Source organism: Sylvia atricapilla, chromosome 14, assembly GCF_009819655.1.
Source record: "Sylvia atricapilla isolate bSylAtr1 chromosome 14, bSylAtr1.pri, whole genome shotgun sequence".
Taxonomy (NCBI): Eukaryota; Metazoa; Chordata; class Aves; order Passeriformes; family Sylviidae; genus Sylvia; species Sylvia atricapilla.
Genome location: NC_089153.1, coordinates 2,234,750 through 2,252,576, shown reverse-complemented (window position 1 = coordinate 2,252,576; position 17,827 = coordinate 2,234,750). Strand labels below are relative to the sequence as shown.

Here is a 17,827-nt window from a genome sequence, read left to right as displayed (position 1 = left end):
ATGTGACTAAGTGCGAAAAAGATCTTGAAGTCCTCGCCATATTATCGTTTATTGCTGCTGTCGATGAACCGTGATTTTATCAAGAGTGGCTGAATTCCGTTCTTTACCGCCTTGTCATTAATGTTCATTTCTGAAAGAATGCCCTAAAATGTCCTGGCAGCATATCTGAGACAGGACCGCCTTGGGGTGGAATTCAGCGGGAGCTGCTGCTGTCTGTGTGGGCAGCGGAGGAGAGACCCCGCCGGCGGCGCAGCCCCGAGCCCCGCCCAAAGCCGGGCCCCCTCGAGCGCGGCCATCCGGCGGCTGCAGTGGCGTGGCGGCGCCTCCGGGTGTCGCTGTTGGCCGCCGCCGAGCGGGCGCTGGAGCCGCGGCCGCCGCAGCGTCCTGCCCCCGCAGGCTGCTCGCTCGCCCGGCGCCGGCCGCAGCGGCAGCGGCCCCGCCAGCAGAAGCAGCAGCGGCGAGAGGCGGCGAGAGGCGGCGAGAGGCGGCGCTTGGCGGGGAGCGGCGGCGTCCGAGGCGGCCCGAGCGGGCTGGCTGCGCTGCGGCGGCCCGTGCGCTGCGGTGAGAGCGAGAGCGGCTGGAAGGGAGGCCGGGCGGCGGCAGGAGTCCGGCAGGAGCGCGGCGGCGAGCTGTGGCCACAGAGAATGGCGCTGAGGCGGCGGCAGAGGCGCGGGCCGGGCGGCGGGCGAGCGCTGCTGGGCGCGGTGCTGCTGTGCGTGTGGTGGCGGGCGGCGGCCGAGCGGGTCCGCTACGCCATCCCCGAGGAGCTGGGCAGAGGCTCGCTCGTGGGGCCGCTGGCGCGGGACCTGGGGCTCAGCGCGGACGAGCTGCCGGCGCGCAAGCTGCAGGTGGCGTCTGCCGGCAAGAAGCAGCTGAAATATTTCACTGTGAATGAGGAGAACGGGAACCTGTACGTGAACGAGAGGCTGGACCGGGAGGAGATGTGCGGCGAGTCGGCGACCTGCTCCGTCAGCTTCGAGGCTTTGGTGCACAACCCGCTGAACATTTTCCATGTCGAGGTGGCGATCGCGGACGTGAATGACAACACACCGCGGTTTCTGCAAAACAAATTTCAGCTGCAGATCAACGAGTTGACTTCTCCCGGCGCCCGTTTTCACTTGGGCATGGCAGAGGATCCGGACGTGGGCAGTAACTCGCTGAAGGGATATAAGCTGGAGGCCAACGGATACTTCACAGTGGAGGTGAAGGAGAGCCAAGACAGCAAAAAATTCGCGGAGCTGGTGCTGCGCCACTCGCTGGACCGGGAGAGCGAGCCGAACCTGCGGCTGCTGCTGACTGCAATGGACGGCGGTGACCCGCCCCGGACTGGCACCGCCCAGCTCTGGATCAACGTCACCGACGCCAATGACAACCCACCCGTGTTCGCGCAGGACCGGTACCGAGTCAGCCTGCGCGAGGACACGCCTCCCGGGTCGATAGTGCTGAACGTCTCTGCCTCTGATGCTGATGCCGGAACCAACGCCCACATCACCTACGCCTTCGGAAAAATGCCTGTTAAGGAGCTTCAGAAGTTCGTGGTGGATGCCGAGAAAGGAACGATCACGCTACAGGAAGCACTGGATTTCGAGGATACGCGCACATTCATCCTGGCTGTGGAGGCGACGGACGGCGGGGGTCTAGTGGCGCACTGCAAGGTGGATGTGGAGGTGGTGGACGTGAATGACAATCCTCCTGAGATAACAGTTCTGTCCCTCTCAAGCCAGTGCCTGAGGATGCGCCGGCCGGCACTGTGGTGGCTCTCCTGAACGTGAACGACCCAGACTCGGGCGAGAACGGTCAGGTGTCGTGCGAGCTGTCGGGAGAGGCGCCGCTGTCGATCGTGGCGTCGCCGGGCGGCTCGTACAAGGTGGTGACGGCGAGCGCGCTGGACCGCGAGCAGGCGGCCGAGCACCGCGTGACGGTGGTGGCCCGGGACCGGGGCAGGCCGGCGCTGCGGAGCAGCGCGGAGCTGGTGCTGGAGGTGTCGGACGTGAACGACAACGCGCCGGTGTTCGAGGAGGCGGCGTACAGCGCGTACGTGGCGGAGAACAACGCGGCGGGCGCGCTGGTGCTGCGCGTGCAGGCGCGGGACGCGGACGCGGGCGCCAACGGGCGCGTGAGCTACTGGCTGGCGGGCGGCAGCGCGGGCGCGGCGGGCGCGGCGCCGCTGGTGTCGGTGGAGGCGCGGAGCGGCGCGCTGTACGCGCAGCGCTCCTTGGACTACGAGCAGTGCCGCGAGTTCGCGGTGGCGGTGCGGGCGCAGGACGGCGGCGCGCCGGCGCGCAGCTCCACGGCCACGGTGCGCGTCTTCGTGCTGGACCGCAACGACAACGCGCCGCGGGTGCTGTGGCCGGCGGCGGGCGCGGGGGCCGCCGTGGCGCCGGGAGAGGCGGCGGGAGCGGCGGCGCCTCCTTTCGAGGTGGTGCCGCGTTCGGCCGAGGCCGGCTACCTGGTGGCCAAGGTGGTGGCGGTGGACGCGGACGCGGGGCGCAACGCGTGGCTGTCGTACGAGCTGGTGCAGGCGTCGGAGCCGGCGCTGTTCCGCGTGGGGCTGCACAGCGGCGAGGTGCGCACGGCGCGCGCCGTGTCCGAGCGGGACGCGGCCAAGCAGCGTGTGGTGGCCGTGGTGAAGGACCACGGGCAGCCGGCGCTGTCGGCCACGGCCACGCTGCACGTGGTGCTGGCCGAGAGCTTGCAGGAGGCGCTGCCGGAGCTGAGCGAGCGGGCGGCGGGCGCCGAGGCGCCGGCGGCCGAGCTGCAGTTCTACCTGGTGCTGGCGCTGGCGCTGCTGTCGGCGCTCTTGGTGCTGAGCGTGGCGCTGGCCGTGCTGGCGCGGCTGCGCCGGGCCGGGCCGCCCGCCGTGCTGCGCTGCCTGGGCGCGCAGCGCTTCTCGGTGGCCGGCGCCGCCTTCCCGGCCGACTTCTGCGAGGGCACCTTGCCCTACTCCTACAACCTGTGCGTGGCCGCGCCGGCCCGCGCCGTGCCCGAGGCCGCTTGGCCGCCGCCGCCGCCGGTGCCCGTCCTGTCGGCGGAGGAGCTTCTGGCCGGGGATTCCTGCGAGAAGCAGATCGCGAGCAGCGGCGCCGTTGAGGGAGAGCCGATTGCGGACACCGGTGCACCTCAGGTCTGTAAAGCGTGACCTTCTTCTGTTTTTCAAACTCTCCCAAATATCGTCCTTTGTATCCGGGTATTCTGTGCGTAGTGTCAGTGGGGACTCGTCATCAGTGTCTCCACGTAGCCGCGGAATATTTTCCCTTTTTCTCAGTAGTCGCTTCAGCTGACAGGCTTTGACTGTAGCTCTTCTTCCGTTTCTCTGTGTTCCTCCATGTTTCCCGGAGTCGTGTTTTTGTGAGTGGCACACTTCTGTCCCCGTGATGGACTGAATTAAGGGAATGGCTTATCTGCCGTTCATGGAGAGCAGGAAGCACTTGGTGTTTCCTTGGTCGCAGGTTCAGCTTCAGCCGCGAAGTTGTCTCGTGTTCAAGACCTGAGCTTAATAACTCGCATGTTTTTGCAATATTTAAATTAGATCCATATTCTATGGAGAGAGAATGGCTGGTTTAGCATGACGGGGGAAATAAGAAAAGCACTGATGCCTTGTGTTGGAGCTTTCATCTTTCCTGTCTAATTTCTTTTGAAAAGGGCTTCCTTGAGACTCGTGTATGGCTTTACAGAAACCGGTTCCTTAAATTTCGTTTTGCCTCTATCAGGTTTAGAAAAGGGATCGAATGTGGAAAGTTCCGTTCTCCATCCTGAGTGAAAAAATAGATGCCCACGTGTTTTTTAGGGGGAGATGCAGTAGTGGGACTAGATCGCTCCTTCTCTGCATGCTGCTGGCAGTTTTCTCTGCTTTGCTCTTCATTATATTACTTTCGTACACTGGTGAGAGTGTTAAATGGTTTCTTATTTAGAGATTTTATTCATTTTTCTATCCTGTTTACATAGAGGGTTTGGGGGATTCAGGAGGGCTGGAGTCTATCAAGAACGGCAAATTTCTGCAGTTCTGATCACTAGGATAGACAGGTGAGATAGGAACGGATCAGGTATCAGGGAGATTGTCCACACGACGGTTTGGGCACCTTACTCAATGCCATTTGTGCATTGATTAGTGGTCAGCATGGGTTCAAGGGCAGAGTTGTACTTTTGGCTTATGTCTCTATAACTGTTGTCTTGAAATAACATTATACCAATAACATCAAGAGATAGTTAGATGAATATCTTACTAATGAGCTTCACTGCTCTTCACATAAATTTCAGAAAAAGGAAACCGCAAATGACTTAACTAAATGTCAATCTGTATTACCTAAGGTAATCCCATGTTAATCTTAGGAAGGAATATCAAATATTCTAAAGCCTGAAAGTTTCCTTGGAGAGTTTTAGCTTCATCTTTATCTGTATCTGTAATTCAGTCCGTTAGCAATTAGCTCCCTGACTTCAAGAAGCATGCAACTGCTCTCGACCCGCTTTAATTAATGATCCTGATAGCTCGTTGTTTTCGAGATGCGATTCTCTTCCCGTTTTCTCTCTGAGAGCCTGTTGCTGAAGATGCCTTTGAATAAAAAGAGTAAAAGTAACATAAGCTACTGGGTAAAATACGAAAATGTGTTTTGATTTACATACAATGACATTAGTAAGGGATCAGTTTCCCGTGCGGTTAAAGAACCGCACCCATGGAATGCCTCTGCCTTCCTCCCGACCGTGATGCCCTGGAGGATGAAGGCAGAGATGGGCTGGAGAAATGCGGAGGCAGGAGATCGGCGCCGGGCGAAAAGCGACGTCTCGGCGGCGCCTGTCCCGTGTGTGCAGCGGGGCCGGGCGGGCAGCGGCGGGCAGCGCTCGGTGCCTGCAGTGCCGGGAGGAGGCTGCGGGCGCCGCTGTTGACCGAGAGGAGCGAGAGGAAGCTCGGAGCGCTACCGGCAGCCCCGCCCGCTGCGGATCGGCTCGCTCGGCTGCTCGCTCTCCGTCCGACCGTGCGGCCCGCGATCGTCCCCGCGGTGCCGCTCCATTCTGCAGCCGGGGCCCGGCGGCAGCGCAGGGCGCAGGAGCTGAGAGCATTGAGCGGCAGCGGGAGTCGGAGCGGCGGTGTTGCGGTGCCGGCGGTGGCGCGGCGGAGATGTGCGCGGCTCGGAGGCGCTGGGGCCGGCGGCAGCGAGCTCTGCTCTGGGCCGTCCTGCTGGCGGCGTGGGAGGCGGCGTGGTGGCAGCTGCGCTACTCGGTGCCCGAGGAGATGCCCAAGGGCTCGTTCGTGGGCGACGTGGCCAAGGACCTGGGGCTGCAGCTCACGGCGCTCCGAGATCGCGGCGTCCGTGTCTTGGACAAAGGTAGGACGCAGTATTTCGCTGTGCACGGGAAGACGGGACATTTAGTGACGGCGGAGAGGATTGACAGAGAGCAGCTGTGTGAGCGTGTGCAGCAATGCGTTCTGAGCTGTGAGCTCATAGTGGAGGGGGAAATGAAAGTTTACGGAATCCATGTGGAAATCACGGACATCAATGACAACGCGCCCAGCTTTCGAGTACCAGAGAAAGAATTGAGAGTGAGCGAGATGACAGCCCCGGGATCGCGCTTTCCCCTGCCAGACGCTCATGATCCGGACTTGGGCCGGAATTCCCTGCAGAGCTACGAGCTGAGCGGCGACGAGCACTTCTCGCTGGCCGTGCAGGCGGGCCCCGGCGGCGATCAGCGTCCCGAGCTGGTGCTGGCGAAGGCGCTGGACCGGGAGGAGGCGGCGTTTCACGAGCTGGTGCTGAGGGCGAGTGACGGCGGCGATCCGGCCCGGACGGGCACGGCTCGGATCCGAGTGACGGTGGTGGACGCGAACGACAACGCGCCGGTGTTCAGCCAGGCGGAGTACACGGTGCGTGTGGCCGAGGACGTGCCCGTGGGCTCCGTCCTCGTCACCGTCACGGCCACGGACGCCGACGAAGGCTTGTACGGACAGGTGAAATACTCGATTGAGAAAACGACAGAGAAAGCCTCGCAGATTTTCCAACTGGACAGTGAGACAGGAGCAATCACTGTCTTACGGAGCCTGGATTTCGAGGAAGGCGACTCCTACGAACTGGAGGTACAGGCTCATGATGGGGGAGGCCTTTCTGACACTGCCAAAGTTGTGGTTACAGTAACAGATGTGAATGACAACGCGCCCGTACTCACAGTGTCGTCGGCGCTGAGTGAGATCTCGGAGGACGCGGCTGTCGGGACTGTGGTCGCCCTGCTGCATGCACAAGACCGGGACTCCGGGGGGAACGGCGAGGTTCGGTGCTCGATCGACGAGGGCATCCCGTTCCGGCTGGAGAAGTCTTTCGACGACTACTATCGTGTGGTGACAACGAGAGAGCTGGACCGAGAGCAGGTGCCGGAGTACAACGTGACGGTGCGGGCGGCCGACGGCGGGTCGCCGGCGCTGCAGAGCAGCGCGGTGCTGGCGCTGCGGGTGCTGGACGTGAACGACAACGCGCCGGTGTTCGCGGAGGAGCGCTACAGCGCGCGGCTGGCGGAGAACAACGCGGCGGGCGCGCTGGTGCTGACGGTGCGCGCCACGGACGCGGACTGGGGGCAGAACGCGCGCGTGCGCTACCGGCTGTCGGAGGGGCGGGTGCGGGGCGCGCCGCTGTCGTCGTACGTGTCGGTGCAGGCGGAGACGGGCGCGCTGTACGCGCTGCGCTCCTTGGACTACGAGCAGGTGCGCGAGCTGCAGCTGTGGGTGCGTGCGGAGGACGGCGGCGCGCCGGCGCTGAGCAGCAACGTGTCGGTGCGGCTGCAGATCGTGGACGAGAACGACAACGCGCCGCAGGTGCTGTACCCGCCGGCGGCTCCCGCGGCGGGCTCGGGCGGCGCGTGGTCGGGCGTGGAGCTGGCGCCGCGCTGGTCGGAGCCCGGCGCGCTGGTGGCCAAGGTGGTGGCGGTGGACGCGGACGCGGGGCAGAACGCGTGGCTGTCCTACGAGCTGGCCAAGGCCACGGAGCCGGGGCTGTTCCGCGTGGGGCTGCACAGCGGCGAGGTGCGCACGGCGCGCTTCCCGCTGGCCCGCGACGCGGCGCGCCAGAGCCTGGTGGTGGTGGTGAAGGACCACGGGCGGCCGGCGCTGTCGGCCACGGCCACGCTGAGCGTGGTGCTGGCCGAGAGCGTGGCCGAGCTGCTGGCCGAGCTGGGCAGCGCGGCCGAGGCGGCGGCGCCGGGCGAGGCGGCCGGCAGCCTGACGCGCTGGCTGGTGCTGGCCGTGGCCGCCGTGTCGTGCCTCTTCGTGGCCTTCCTGCTGCTGCTGCTGGCGCTGCGCCTGCGCCGCTGGCGCCGCCGGCACCTGCTGCCGCCCGACAGCGGCGCCTTGCGCGGCGTGCCCGTCTCGCACTTCGTGGGCATCGACGGCGTACGCGCCTTCCTGCAGTCCTACTCGCACGACGTGTCGCTCACGGCCGACTCGCGCAAGAGCCAGCTGCGCTTCTCGGCCGCCAGCTGCTGCGACACCCTCCCGGCCCGGCCGCTGCCCGACGAGCCCGCGCCGCTGCTCGGGGAGGAGGATGTGGCCGCCGCCCTCCCCGCGGATCCCGCCGCTCCCTCGGTGAGTTCCAAGAGCAGCATAGCCTCCGCGGCGCTTTCCTCTTCTGCTCTCCTGTTCATTTCCCCCCGTGGTCTGTTTCCTGTGCCGGGCGGTTTGCTGGCAAGTACAGCAGAGCTTTGTTCATTGTCGTGTTTTGTTCTGGTTCCTCTTGCTGCACGGAGGTGCAGGAAAGGCTCCTTCTTTGCTCTCCGGGTCGCTGGGGAGGTCGATGTAGTGAGTCTGACGGTGACTAGAGGTCTGTATGATTTTTTGTAGTTTCATCGTGTACCAAGCAGTTTTTGTGCCATGGCATATGTAAACCCCATGCTCTTTCAGTATTCACTATTTTGAAGGTATGGGTTTCATAAGTAGCAAGTTGAGATTTTCATTGTTTGCTGGTTCAGGTGCCTTCCGAAGCCTACATGTGCTTGATTGGGGTGACAGTCTCTTTATTGTAATCCGGACTGCTCTGAGTGTAACTTTGCTGCTCATGGTTTGTACTTTTCTCAGCCTTTCTGTATAAATGGAGGTGAGTAGGAAATGTTTTTACATTCTTCTGGACCTGCAGGAGAATGGGCCAGGTAGAGGTGCTCCCTTGATGATGTCTGTGTAACTGATCTGAAGGTGAAGGATCCTCTTGAACACATCCCACCGATGGCTGGTTGTATGTGGAGGAGGAAATAGCGGAAGGAATGGCAGAGGTGCTTTGTTGGTTTGTTCCCTTGAAAGGCTGAGCTGTGTCAAACTGAACGGTGTGACTTGGCTGTAAAGTACAGGTCATGGCAGGAGCCTGGGTGAGGGTGGGAGGGAAAGATTCAACGTGCAGAGTTAGACATAAGGAGAGGGTGATTGGCCTTATAGAGACATTCACTGACACAAGCTCCCCTGGAGCACTCTTCCTCTTTTCCTTTGAGAAGTCTGAGGTTTCTTCACAGAAGAGCAGTGAGCAGAGAAATGCAGCTTCCTTTGCACAGAGGTATGAAAGTTTCTGGTTGAAGTTGTAAAACGAAGTGATCTGGGAGAGTGGGCCCTAAATGTCATGTGCATATAAATTGGAAGGGTCAAAGAACACCGTGGGCGTTGTGAAAGATTGGAGATTTTACGTCCTGTAGTTCTACATGAGGATCTGTTGAAGGCCAGAGGGAATGCCTTTCTCATTTATCTTTTTTTTTGCCCACCCATAGTATCATTCAATGTGATGTCTTCCTTCCCTAAATATTTGGCCAGAAGACACGTAATTCTGGCTGCATGAAACGCCCTGGCAAGTTCTTTGTGTGTGTTTGCAGCTGGTCATAACTGTGAAGCTTAAGAGTCTAATGATGTGCTCATGACCAAGGTCATGTGGGAGCTTTGGGAGGAGCAGTTGGTCCATTCATTGCTTAGTAAGCACTGTATTAGTTACCTGCTCTTAGTTACATGAAGGGTGTTTTGTGACCTCTTCCTTTCTGTAGCTGTTTGTTCCCTTCTTTGCTCTTTGGTGATCTGAAGATGGTTCTTTCTCTCTCCAAGTGTGTGGAAGTTTGGGTGCGTTGCATTGCCTGGCTGTTCTGTACATGCCGTTCATGTTCCCAGCTCTAAGAAGACTTTCACAGGTGTTTCTTTAACATGTCTCTGTAATCAGTGCTGTTGCTTGTGCAGGCACATGGTGAACAGTCAACTATTAGCTATGGTGAGTAGACATCTGAGCAGCTTCTCTTTTGGTAGAGTCTTTCTGCCAGTTTTGAAGATCTGTGGTAATGATGTGAGTCATAAAGTGTTAGAGGGGATGGGTTGGCGTGTGCTGTATGAGGAGGTATTGGTGGAAAATGGCATGTGTTCTGTTGATTCTGAGGATTTATACCTGATATTCTGAAAATCACTGCAAAGAAGAATGATCTTTTGACCTTGAGTGATTTGGACTCGAATTGCCCAGTTTTGGGTCCAGCATTCTTTTGCATTAAGAGTGATGACATCACACGGCCTTCCGAGAGCTCATATGTGATGTTTTCTTTGAGCTGATACTCTGAGGGCTGGCTCTTTAATAGAGCTGGTAAGAACTTCAAGTCTTTATAACATTTTACATTTCTTCAAAATCTTGGGAGGAACAGAATAATCTTTGTTGTGATGCTTGGGCTCTGAGAAATTGTGTGTGCAGCTTTTCTTTCAACAGAATTTGTCTGCCAATTTAACTTTCCGTTCGTGTAGTGTTTGGAGTGGGGAAAGAGTTTCCTCTGTCCAGGGACAGGGCCTGTGCAGGAGAGTGAAGTGGCTAAAAAAGAAAGATGTAAAGGTCCAGTTTGTCCTGGAGTTTAGACGAGGCTCACAGCTGTGGTTGTAAGCCTTTTTGTTTTCAGGGTCTAAGATATGACTGTGTCTGGGGTGTATGGCGTGAGCTCCTGTGTGAGCATGACTACTTCTTACAAACTAGTTTCCTTTGTGTACCTACGACAGCTGACACGATCTGAAATGGGAATCTATGGTTCATGCACTTGTGACAGTTTCTCAGTCTATTTTTTGTTTTATGTATTTGTTTGTTTCTGGTGGAGGAATAAAGCTGGAGCTCCTTTTGCCTGGGAACCCTGCGAACAAATAAAAGCTGGTGAAGTGATGAGGAGCACAAGAGTTGTTTAGTCTCAGAAAAGAGGAGGTTCAGGGATTGCTCTCTATAGTCACTTGAAATGAGGTTGTAGTGAACTGAGGGTTGGTCTCTTCTGCCATGTCTCAAGTGAGAGGCCAAGAAGAAATGGCCTTAAGTTGTGCCAGGGGAGGTTCAGATGAGATACCTGAATATTTTTTGTGTGAAAGAAGGGTGAGGCACTGGAAGGACTTGCCCAGAGAGGTGGTGCAGTCACTGTCTCTGGAAAGTCTTTGGGAGGCTTCTGGATATGGCTCTTGGAGATCTTGATCAAGGTGCTTGATTATGGTGGTGCTGGTCTGGACTAGATGACTTTGAAGGTCTCTTCCAACTATGATGATTCTGTGATTGCATAAAACATTAAAAGATGTCTTATAATTATCAGGGAGGGAGAGCAGTTCTCATCCACACCTTCCAGGTGGGCATCAGCTAAATGTATGTTCTCTCAAATGGGACTGAATGAAAGGCTCTTTTCCCTGTGGCTGGTACGTGGTTAGAAGCTGATGTGTTTTCCATTATGCAGAAAAAGGGTGTGAATGCAGAGCCAGGAGAAGGAGAAACTGGCTTTGAATGCAGAAACAGATGGGTCAGAGTGGCTCTGGCTGGAAAATGGTTTGATTTCAGGCCTCGTGCCAAGGCCACTGCCGAGGCCTGGGCTGTTTTCTTTGATCCTTGTATCCCAGTCCTGAAAGGCAATGGCAGTCCTCCAGCAGCGAAGTATTTCCTGAAAAACTGTGCAGGTAGAGCCACGATACTTGTGTAGAAAATGGCTTATAATTCCTGTATGAAAATGTCCTTATTCATTTGTAACTCCCCAGAACGTAGTGATGTAGTGTGTCTTCATAGTTGCAATTAGACTTTCAGGTGTTGGCTTCCTGTAAGGTCTTGGTCTTTTTACCCATTCCTGGTGAGTGTTTCGTCTTTTGTAATTATGACTCCGATTTGGCAGCAAATACCTAATTTAATCACCAGGGACAGAATTTTGTGTGTGTGAGAAAGGTGAAGGAAACGGAAAAAGTGAATGCGCTGTAATTTCTTAGAAGGGTGAAGTTGTGAAAGAGGCGTCAGATATTTCGTCTCTTTGGGAGGTCGCCTAAGAGAATTGCTGAGAGCTCATGACTATTTTTGGCAATGAACCTCATTAGTGTGCAGTCCAGTGTAAATCTTCAAGGCTCCACCTGCACCTTGAGGCCTCAGTGACTTCCAGGTGTTCACAGAGATGAATTCCAAAGCCCACAGTGAAGACCAAGAAGATATCCTGGTGAATTTCTCTAACTGCCTCTTATCTTCTACTGTTTCCTTGCCTTGCTTTCTTGACATATATTTTGCTTTTCTTTTTTTTTCCTGCTTGGCTTTCCTTCCTTCTGAAGGTTTCCTTGTAATTGTCAGCCATGCTCCCTTCAGCAATGCATCCTGTATTAACGCCTCTTGTTCGTGCTACAGCAGGCATGAAAGGCAGGAGAGGTGAGGGTACCTTTGAGTTACTGTAGGGGGGAAGGGAGGTGAACAGCACCCTAACAGTATCTCTGTGGAACACGTGTGTGATGGAAGAGGGCAGGAGATTTCCTCTGAGCCATTAGTTAGATGAGCCATTCTCTGTTGGATGACTGCTAATCTTTTAGTTTGGCTGTTTATGATTCATGTGTTTTAAAATCCTTCAGTTTCTTCTCAGAATGCCAACGGGCAGATAATTTTACTTCCCCTCTTGATGTGATCCTGGTGCTTTATTCCATCATGATTAATTTTGCTAAAGATGTTAAGGGGCAGTAGAAACCAAACAGGTGTGCCGCATTGGAGAGAAGACAGGAGACCTCTGAATGTGAGAGTATAAAAGAACAGATTGTAATTTTCCTTGCTTGTGGAATGTCCTCCATAACACATGCTTGTGCCTGATGCAGTGCCACGCAATTGGAATTGCTTTTGCTCGGTAAATGTGGCCTACAAAATATTATTGCACCTGGTCTGTACATTGCCTTATGTTTCTAACTCTTGTCTGTGTTCATGAGCTCAACCTCAGCACGTCCGATCTCATGTGGAAGGTCTCCTCTGTGCCAACTGTCCGAGTGCAGGTGCAGTTCCCACACACACCTGTGATGTTCACAGCTGTAAAGAGGAAGGGTTTCACAAGCACAGGTGTGCTCACCCGGGAACACTTTGTCTGTAGTGTGAAAATGCAGAAGCATCTCTGCTGCAGTCCTCAAAGTTCAGAGCGGCCACCCATTCGAGCCAAGGTTCCCATGAGCAGGTCAGGAACCAGTGTGAGCATGTGGGCAGAGTGTCTGCCACCCAACGACCCAGACCATGCTGGGCTCACACCTGGAGGCTGTTAAATGGCTGAGGAACAGGCTGGACAGTCAGCTCCCAGGAGCTATAGACTCTTGGACTCGATGTCCAAGTGGAAATCAGTAATGTGTGATATCTATTCTGGGATCAGTGCTATTCAGCATCTTCATAGACAGTGGGATCAAGCACACCCTCAGCAAATTTGCGGCTGACACCAAGCTGAGTTGATCAGTGAGAGGTCAGGGATGGTTTTTATGATAAGTTGGAGAAGCAGACATGTGTAAACTTCATGAAGGCCAAGTGCAAGGTCCTGCACATGGGTCAGGGCAACTCTCAATTTAAATAGAGGGTGGCAGACTGAGAACAGCCCTGCAGAGAAATGCTTTGTGTTAGTGACAAATGGAGCATGAGCTGGCAGTGTCCACTTGCTGCCCAGATTGCATCAGGGGATGTATAACAAGTAGATTGACCAGCAAGAATGGGTAGGTGGTCCTTTTCCTCTACACTTCTTTGACCACATACATTGTCATCGAACTGGAATATCTGTCATGAAGAAGCATTTACAAATTTCACGTCCTTACCCTGAGAAAATAAAGCTTTGAGTAGGATTTATTGTATCTTTTCAATTCAGGAAGAATGCTTACAAGAAAGTTTGAAGAAGAATTTTTAGGTTTAGATTGGAAAAATTTTTATGATGAGGATAGTGAGACACTGAAATGAGTTGCCCACAAGTTCTATGGGTGCCCCACCACTGGAAGGCCTCAAGGACAATGTGGATGAGCCTTTCAGTAACTTCGTCTAGTGAAGGATACCCCTGCCATGACTGAGGAGTGGATTAAATTATTTTGAAGGATCCATTCAATCCAGAGAATTCTTCGGGTGTATAAAAGAGTCATGGTGGCTCTGCATTTCTATCATGAGGTCCTGAAATACAGAGATGTAAAAGAAGTAACTTCTCTGAGTCAGAAACAGAGTAGAAATGTTATGCTTGGCATAAAGATAAAATCATTGCTTTAGCCCAAGTGTGCCTTAACTTAATTCGACTCAAGACAGGAAAACAAAATTGAAGATGCATGACAGGATACTGATAGATTTCCCTGCCTCTACACATATATAGAGTTTACTGTTTCCTAATTGTGCCTTAATATGGTTGAGAAAATTTGAGTTCGATAATTTATTATTTTGCAACAAACATTAGCTTAAACACTTGCTTCTCTACATTTATTGCAAAACAAACAGATAACATGAAAGCCTTAAACAGCGTACCGTAGTTTTAATAGTATTTGAAATCACATAAAACCCCCGAGCCCCGCCCAAAGCCGGGCCCCCTCGAGCGCGGCCATCCGGCAGCTGCAGTGGCGCGGCGGCGCCTCCGGGTGTCGCTGTTGGCCGCCGCCGAGCGGCGCTGGAGCCGCGGCCGCCGCAGCGTCCTGCCCCCGCAGGCTGCTCGCTCGCCCGGCGCCGGCCGCAGCGGCAGCGGCCCCGCCAGCAGAAGCAGCAGCGGCGAGAGGCGGCGAGAGGCGGCGAGAGGCGGCGAGAGGCGGCGAGAGGCGGCGCTTGGCGGGGAGCGGCGGCGTCCGAGGCGGCCCGAGCGGGCTGGCTGCGCTGCGGCGGCCCGTGCGCTGCGGTGAGAGCGAGAGCGGCTGGGAGGGAGGCCGGGCGGCGGCAGGAGTCCGGCAGGAGCGCGGCGGCGAGCTGTGGCCACAGAGAATGGCGCTGAGGCGGCGGCAGAGGCGCGGGCCGGGCGGCGGGCGAGCGCTGCTGGGCGCGGTGCTGCTGTGCGTGTGGTGGCGGGCGGCGGCCGAGCGGGTCCGCTACGCCATCCCCGAGGAGCTGGGCAGAGGCTCGCTCGTGGGGCCGCTGGCGCGGGACCTGGGGCTCAGCGCGGACGAGCTGCCGGCGCGCAAGCTGCAGGTGGCGTCTGGCGGCAAGAAGCAGCTGAAATATTTCACTGTGAGTGAGGAGAACGGGAACCTGTACGTGAACGAGAGGCTGGACCGGGAGGAGATGTGCGGCCAGTCGGTGACCTGCTCCGTCAGCTTCGAGGTGCTGGTTCACAATCCACTGAATGTTTTCCACGTCGAGGTGGCGATCGAGGACGTGAATGACAACTCCCCGACCTTCAGCAATGCTGCGCTAGAACTTGATATCGGGGAATGGACTCCCACAGGGGCTCGTTTTCCGCTGGAGATGGCCCAAGACACTGACGTGGGAAGTAACTCGCTGCTGACTTATCATCTCACCAGCAACCCATCTTTCTCTCTGGTCATTAAGGAGAGTCCTGACGGAACTAATCAACCGGAATTAGTTTTGGAGAGAGCGTTGGATAGGGAGCAGCAGGGTTTCTTTGAGCTGGAGCTGACGGCAGTGGATGCCGGGGATCCAGCTAGATCCGGAACTGTCAAGATTCGGGTCAATGTGACAGACGCCAATGACAACCCTCCCGTGTTCAGCCAGGACCGTTACCGTGTGAGATTGCGCGAGGACGCGGCCCCGGGGTCGACAGTGTTAAACATCTCCGCCTCCGACGCCGACACCGGCAACAATGCTCGCATCACTTACGGCTTCGGGAAAATGCCGGCTAAGGTTCTTCAGAAGTTCATGATGGACGCGGAGAGCGGAATGATCACGATCAAAGAGGCTTTAGACTTCGAGGACACGAGTGCCTACACATTATTGGTGGAGGCGAGGGACGGTGGCGGTCTGATGGCACAGTGCAAGGTGGTGGTGGAGGTGCTGGACGTGAACGACAACCCACCCGAGATCACCATTCTGTCACTGTCAAGTCCCGTGCCCGAGGACGCCCCGGTCGGCTCTGTGGTGGCCGTGCTGAACGTGAATGACCCAGACTCGGGCGAGAACGGTCAGGTGTCGTGCGAGCTGTCGGGAGAGGCGCCGCTGTCGATCGTGGCGTCGCCGGGCGGCTCGTACAAGGTGGTGACGGCGAGCGCGCTGGACCGCGAGCAGGCGGCCGAGCACCGCGTGACGGTGGTGGCCCGGGACCGGGGCAGGCCGGCGCTGCGGAGCAGCGCGGAGCTGGTGCTGGAGGTGTCGGACGTGAACGACAACGCGCCGGTGTTCGAGGAGGCGGCGTACAGCGCGTACGTGGCGGAGAACAACGCGGCGGGCGCGCTGGTGCTGCGCGTGCAGGCGCGGGACGCGGACGCGGGCGCCAACGGGCGCGTGAGCTACTGGCTGGCGGGCGGCAGCGCGGGCGCGGCGGGCGCGGCGCCGCTGGTGTCGGTGGAGGCGCGGAGCGGCGCGCTGTACGCGCAGCGCTCCTTGGACTACGAGCAGTGCCGCGAGTTCGCGGTGGCGGTGCGGGCGCAGGACGGCGGCGCGCCGGCGCGCAGCTCCACGGCCACGGTGCGCGTCTTCGTGCTGGACCGCAACGACAACGCGCCGCGGGTGCTGTGGCCGGCGGCGGGCGCGGGGGCCGCCGTGGCGCCGGGAGAGGCGGCGGGAGCGGCGGCGCCTCCTTTCGAGGTGGTGCCGCGTTCGGCCGAGGCCGGCTACCTGGTGGCCAAGGTGGTGGCGGTGGACGCGGACGCGGGGCGCAACGCGTGGCTGTCGTACGAGCTGGTGCAGGCGTCGGAGCCGGCGCTGTTCCGCGTGGGGCTGCACAGCGGCGAGGTGCGCACGGCGCGCGCCGTGTCCGAGCGGGACGCGGCCAAGCAGCGTGTGGTGGCCGTGGTGAAGGACCACGGGCAGCCGGCGCTGTCGGCCACGGCCACGCTGCACGTGGTGCTGGCCGAGAGCTTGCAGGAGGCGCTGCCGGAGCTGAGCGAGCGGGCGGCGGGCGCCGAGGCGCCGGCGGCCGAGCTGCAGTTCTACCTGGTGCTGGCGCTGGCGCTGCTGTCGGCGCTCTTGGTGCTGAGCGTGGCGCTGGCCGTGCTGGCGCGGCTGCGCCGGGCCGGGCCGCCCGCCGTGCTGCGCTGCCTGGGCGCGCAGCGCTTCTCGGTGGCCGGCGCCGCCTTCCCGGCCGACTTCTGCGAGGGCACCTTGCCCTACTCCTACAACCTGTGCGTGGCCGCGCCGGCCCGCGCCGTGCCCGAGGCCGCTTGGCCGCCGCCGCCGCCGGTGCCCGTCCTGTCGGCGGAGGAGCTTCTGGCCGGGGATTCCTGCGAGAAGCAGATCTCGAGCAGCGGCGCCGTTGAGGGAGAGCCGATTGCCGACAGCGGTGCACCTCAGGTCTGTAAAGCGTGAGCTTCCTCTATTTTTAAAACTGTTCGAAATATCGTCTTTGTTGCCTGGGTATTCTCTGTGTAGTGTCAGTGGGGACTCGTCATCAGTGTCTCCACGTAGCAGCAGGATTTTTTCCCTTTTTCTCAGTAGTCGCTTCTGCTGACAGGCTTTCACTGTAGCTCTTCTTCCGTTTGTCTGTGTTCATCCATTTTTCCTGGTGTCGTGTTTTTGTGAGTGTCACATTCCTGTCTCCGTGATGGACTGAATTTAGGAAGGGGTTTTCCCCCGTTCACGGATAACAGGAAGCACTTGGTGCTTCCTCTGCCACAGATTCAGCTTTAGCCCCAAGGTTTTGTCTTCAGCACTTGAGCTCTACAAATTCGGATGTGTTAGCAGTAGTGAAAGTAGATCAGTATGCAGTGGACGGAGAATGGCCGATTCTGCATGACGGGAGAAATAAGAAAAGCAGTGACGTCTGGTGTTGGAGCTTTCATCCTTCCTGACTGATTTCTTCCGAAGGGTTGTCCTTGAAACTCGTGTGCAGCTTTACACAAACCCGTTCGTTAAACTTTGTCTTCTTTCTATCAGATTTAGAGAGGGATCGAATGTGGAAAGTTCCGTTCCCCATCCTGAGTGAAAAAATAGATTCCCACCTGTTTTTGGGGGGAGACGCAGTCGTGGGACTAAATGGCAGTTTTCTCTGCTTCGCTCTTTTAGATAACTATTTCGTACCCTGGTGGGAGTGTTCAATGATTTCTTATTCAGGGATATTTTTTATATTTCTATCCTGTCCTTGTAAATACAGACTCTGTTAACAAAGTCTCTGTTTACATAGAGAGTTTGGGGAATTCAGAAGGGCTGGGGTGTATCGAGAAAAGCAAATTTCTGCAGTTCTGATCACTGGGATAAACATGTGAGATTGGAACGGATCAGATATCAGGGAGATTGTCCACACGACGGTTTGGGCACCTTACTCAGTGCCATTTGCGATTCGTGATCAGCACGGGTTCAAGTTACACTTTTATTTTATGTTTCTATAATTCTTTCAATGAAAACATATCGTTCCAACGTCATAAAGAAGGACTTAGATGAATAGTTTACTAATGAGCTTCAATGCTTTACACATTATTCTAACTTCAGAAAAAAGAAAACCTCAAATGATCTGATCAAAAACAAGTGCGTATAAACTAAGGAAACATTTGGTT

The 17,827-nt window shown here is 56.9% G+C and overlaps 3 protein-coding genes across 3 annotated transcripts; all 3 read left to right on the top strand.

The window, feature by feature from the left end:
• The first annotated feature begins 637 nt into the window (after positions 1-637).
• LOC136367711 (protocadherin gamma-B5-like) lies at positions 638-3,139 on the top strand. The gene is given in 2 exon segments (XM_066329515.1): positions 638-1,713; positions 1,716-3,139. Coding segments are annotated over 2 exon segments (2,493 nt in total). The 5' UTR covers positions 638-644.
• A 1,599-nt stretch (positions 3,140-4,738) lies between these two features.
• Positions 4,739-14,068, top strand: LOC136367710 (protocadherin gamma-A2-like). Its single transcript, XM_066329514.1, has 2 exons — positions 4,739-7,561; positions 13,757-14,068. The coding sequence occupies exons 1-2, from the start codon at positions 4,739-4,741 to the stop codon at positions 14,066-14,068; spliced, it is 3,135 nt and encodes a 1,044-aa protein (XP_066185611.1).
• Positions 14,069-14,140: 72 nt separating this feature from the next.
• Positions 14,141-16,643, top strand: LOC136367709 (protocadherin gamma-B5-like). Its single transcript, XM_066329513.1, has one exon. It carries the CDS (start codon positions 14,148-14,150, stop codon positions 16,641-16,643), a length of 2,496 nt encoding a protein of 831 aa, XP_066185610.1. The 5' UTR covers positions 14,141-14,147.
• Positions 16,644-17,827: the final 1,184 nt, after the last annotated feature.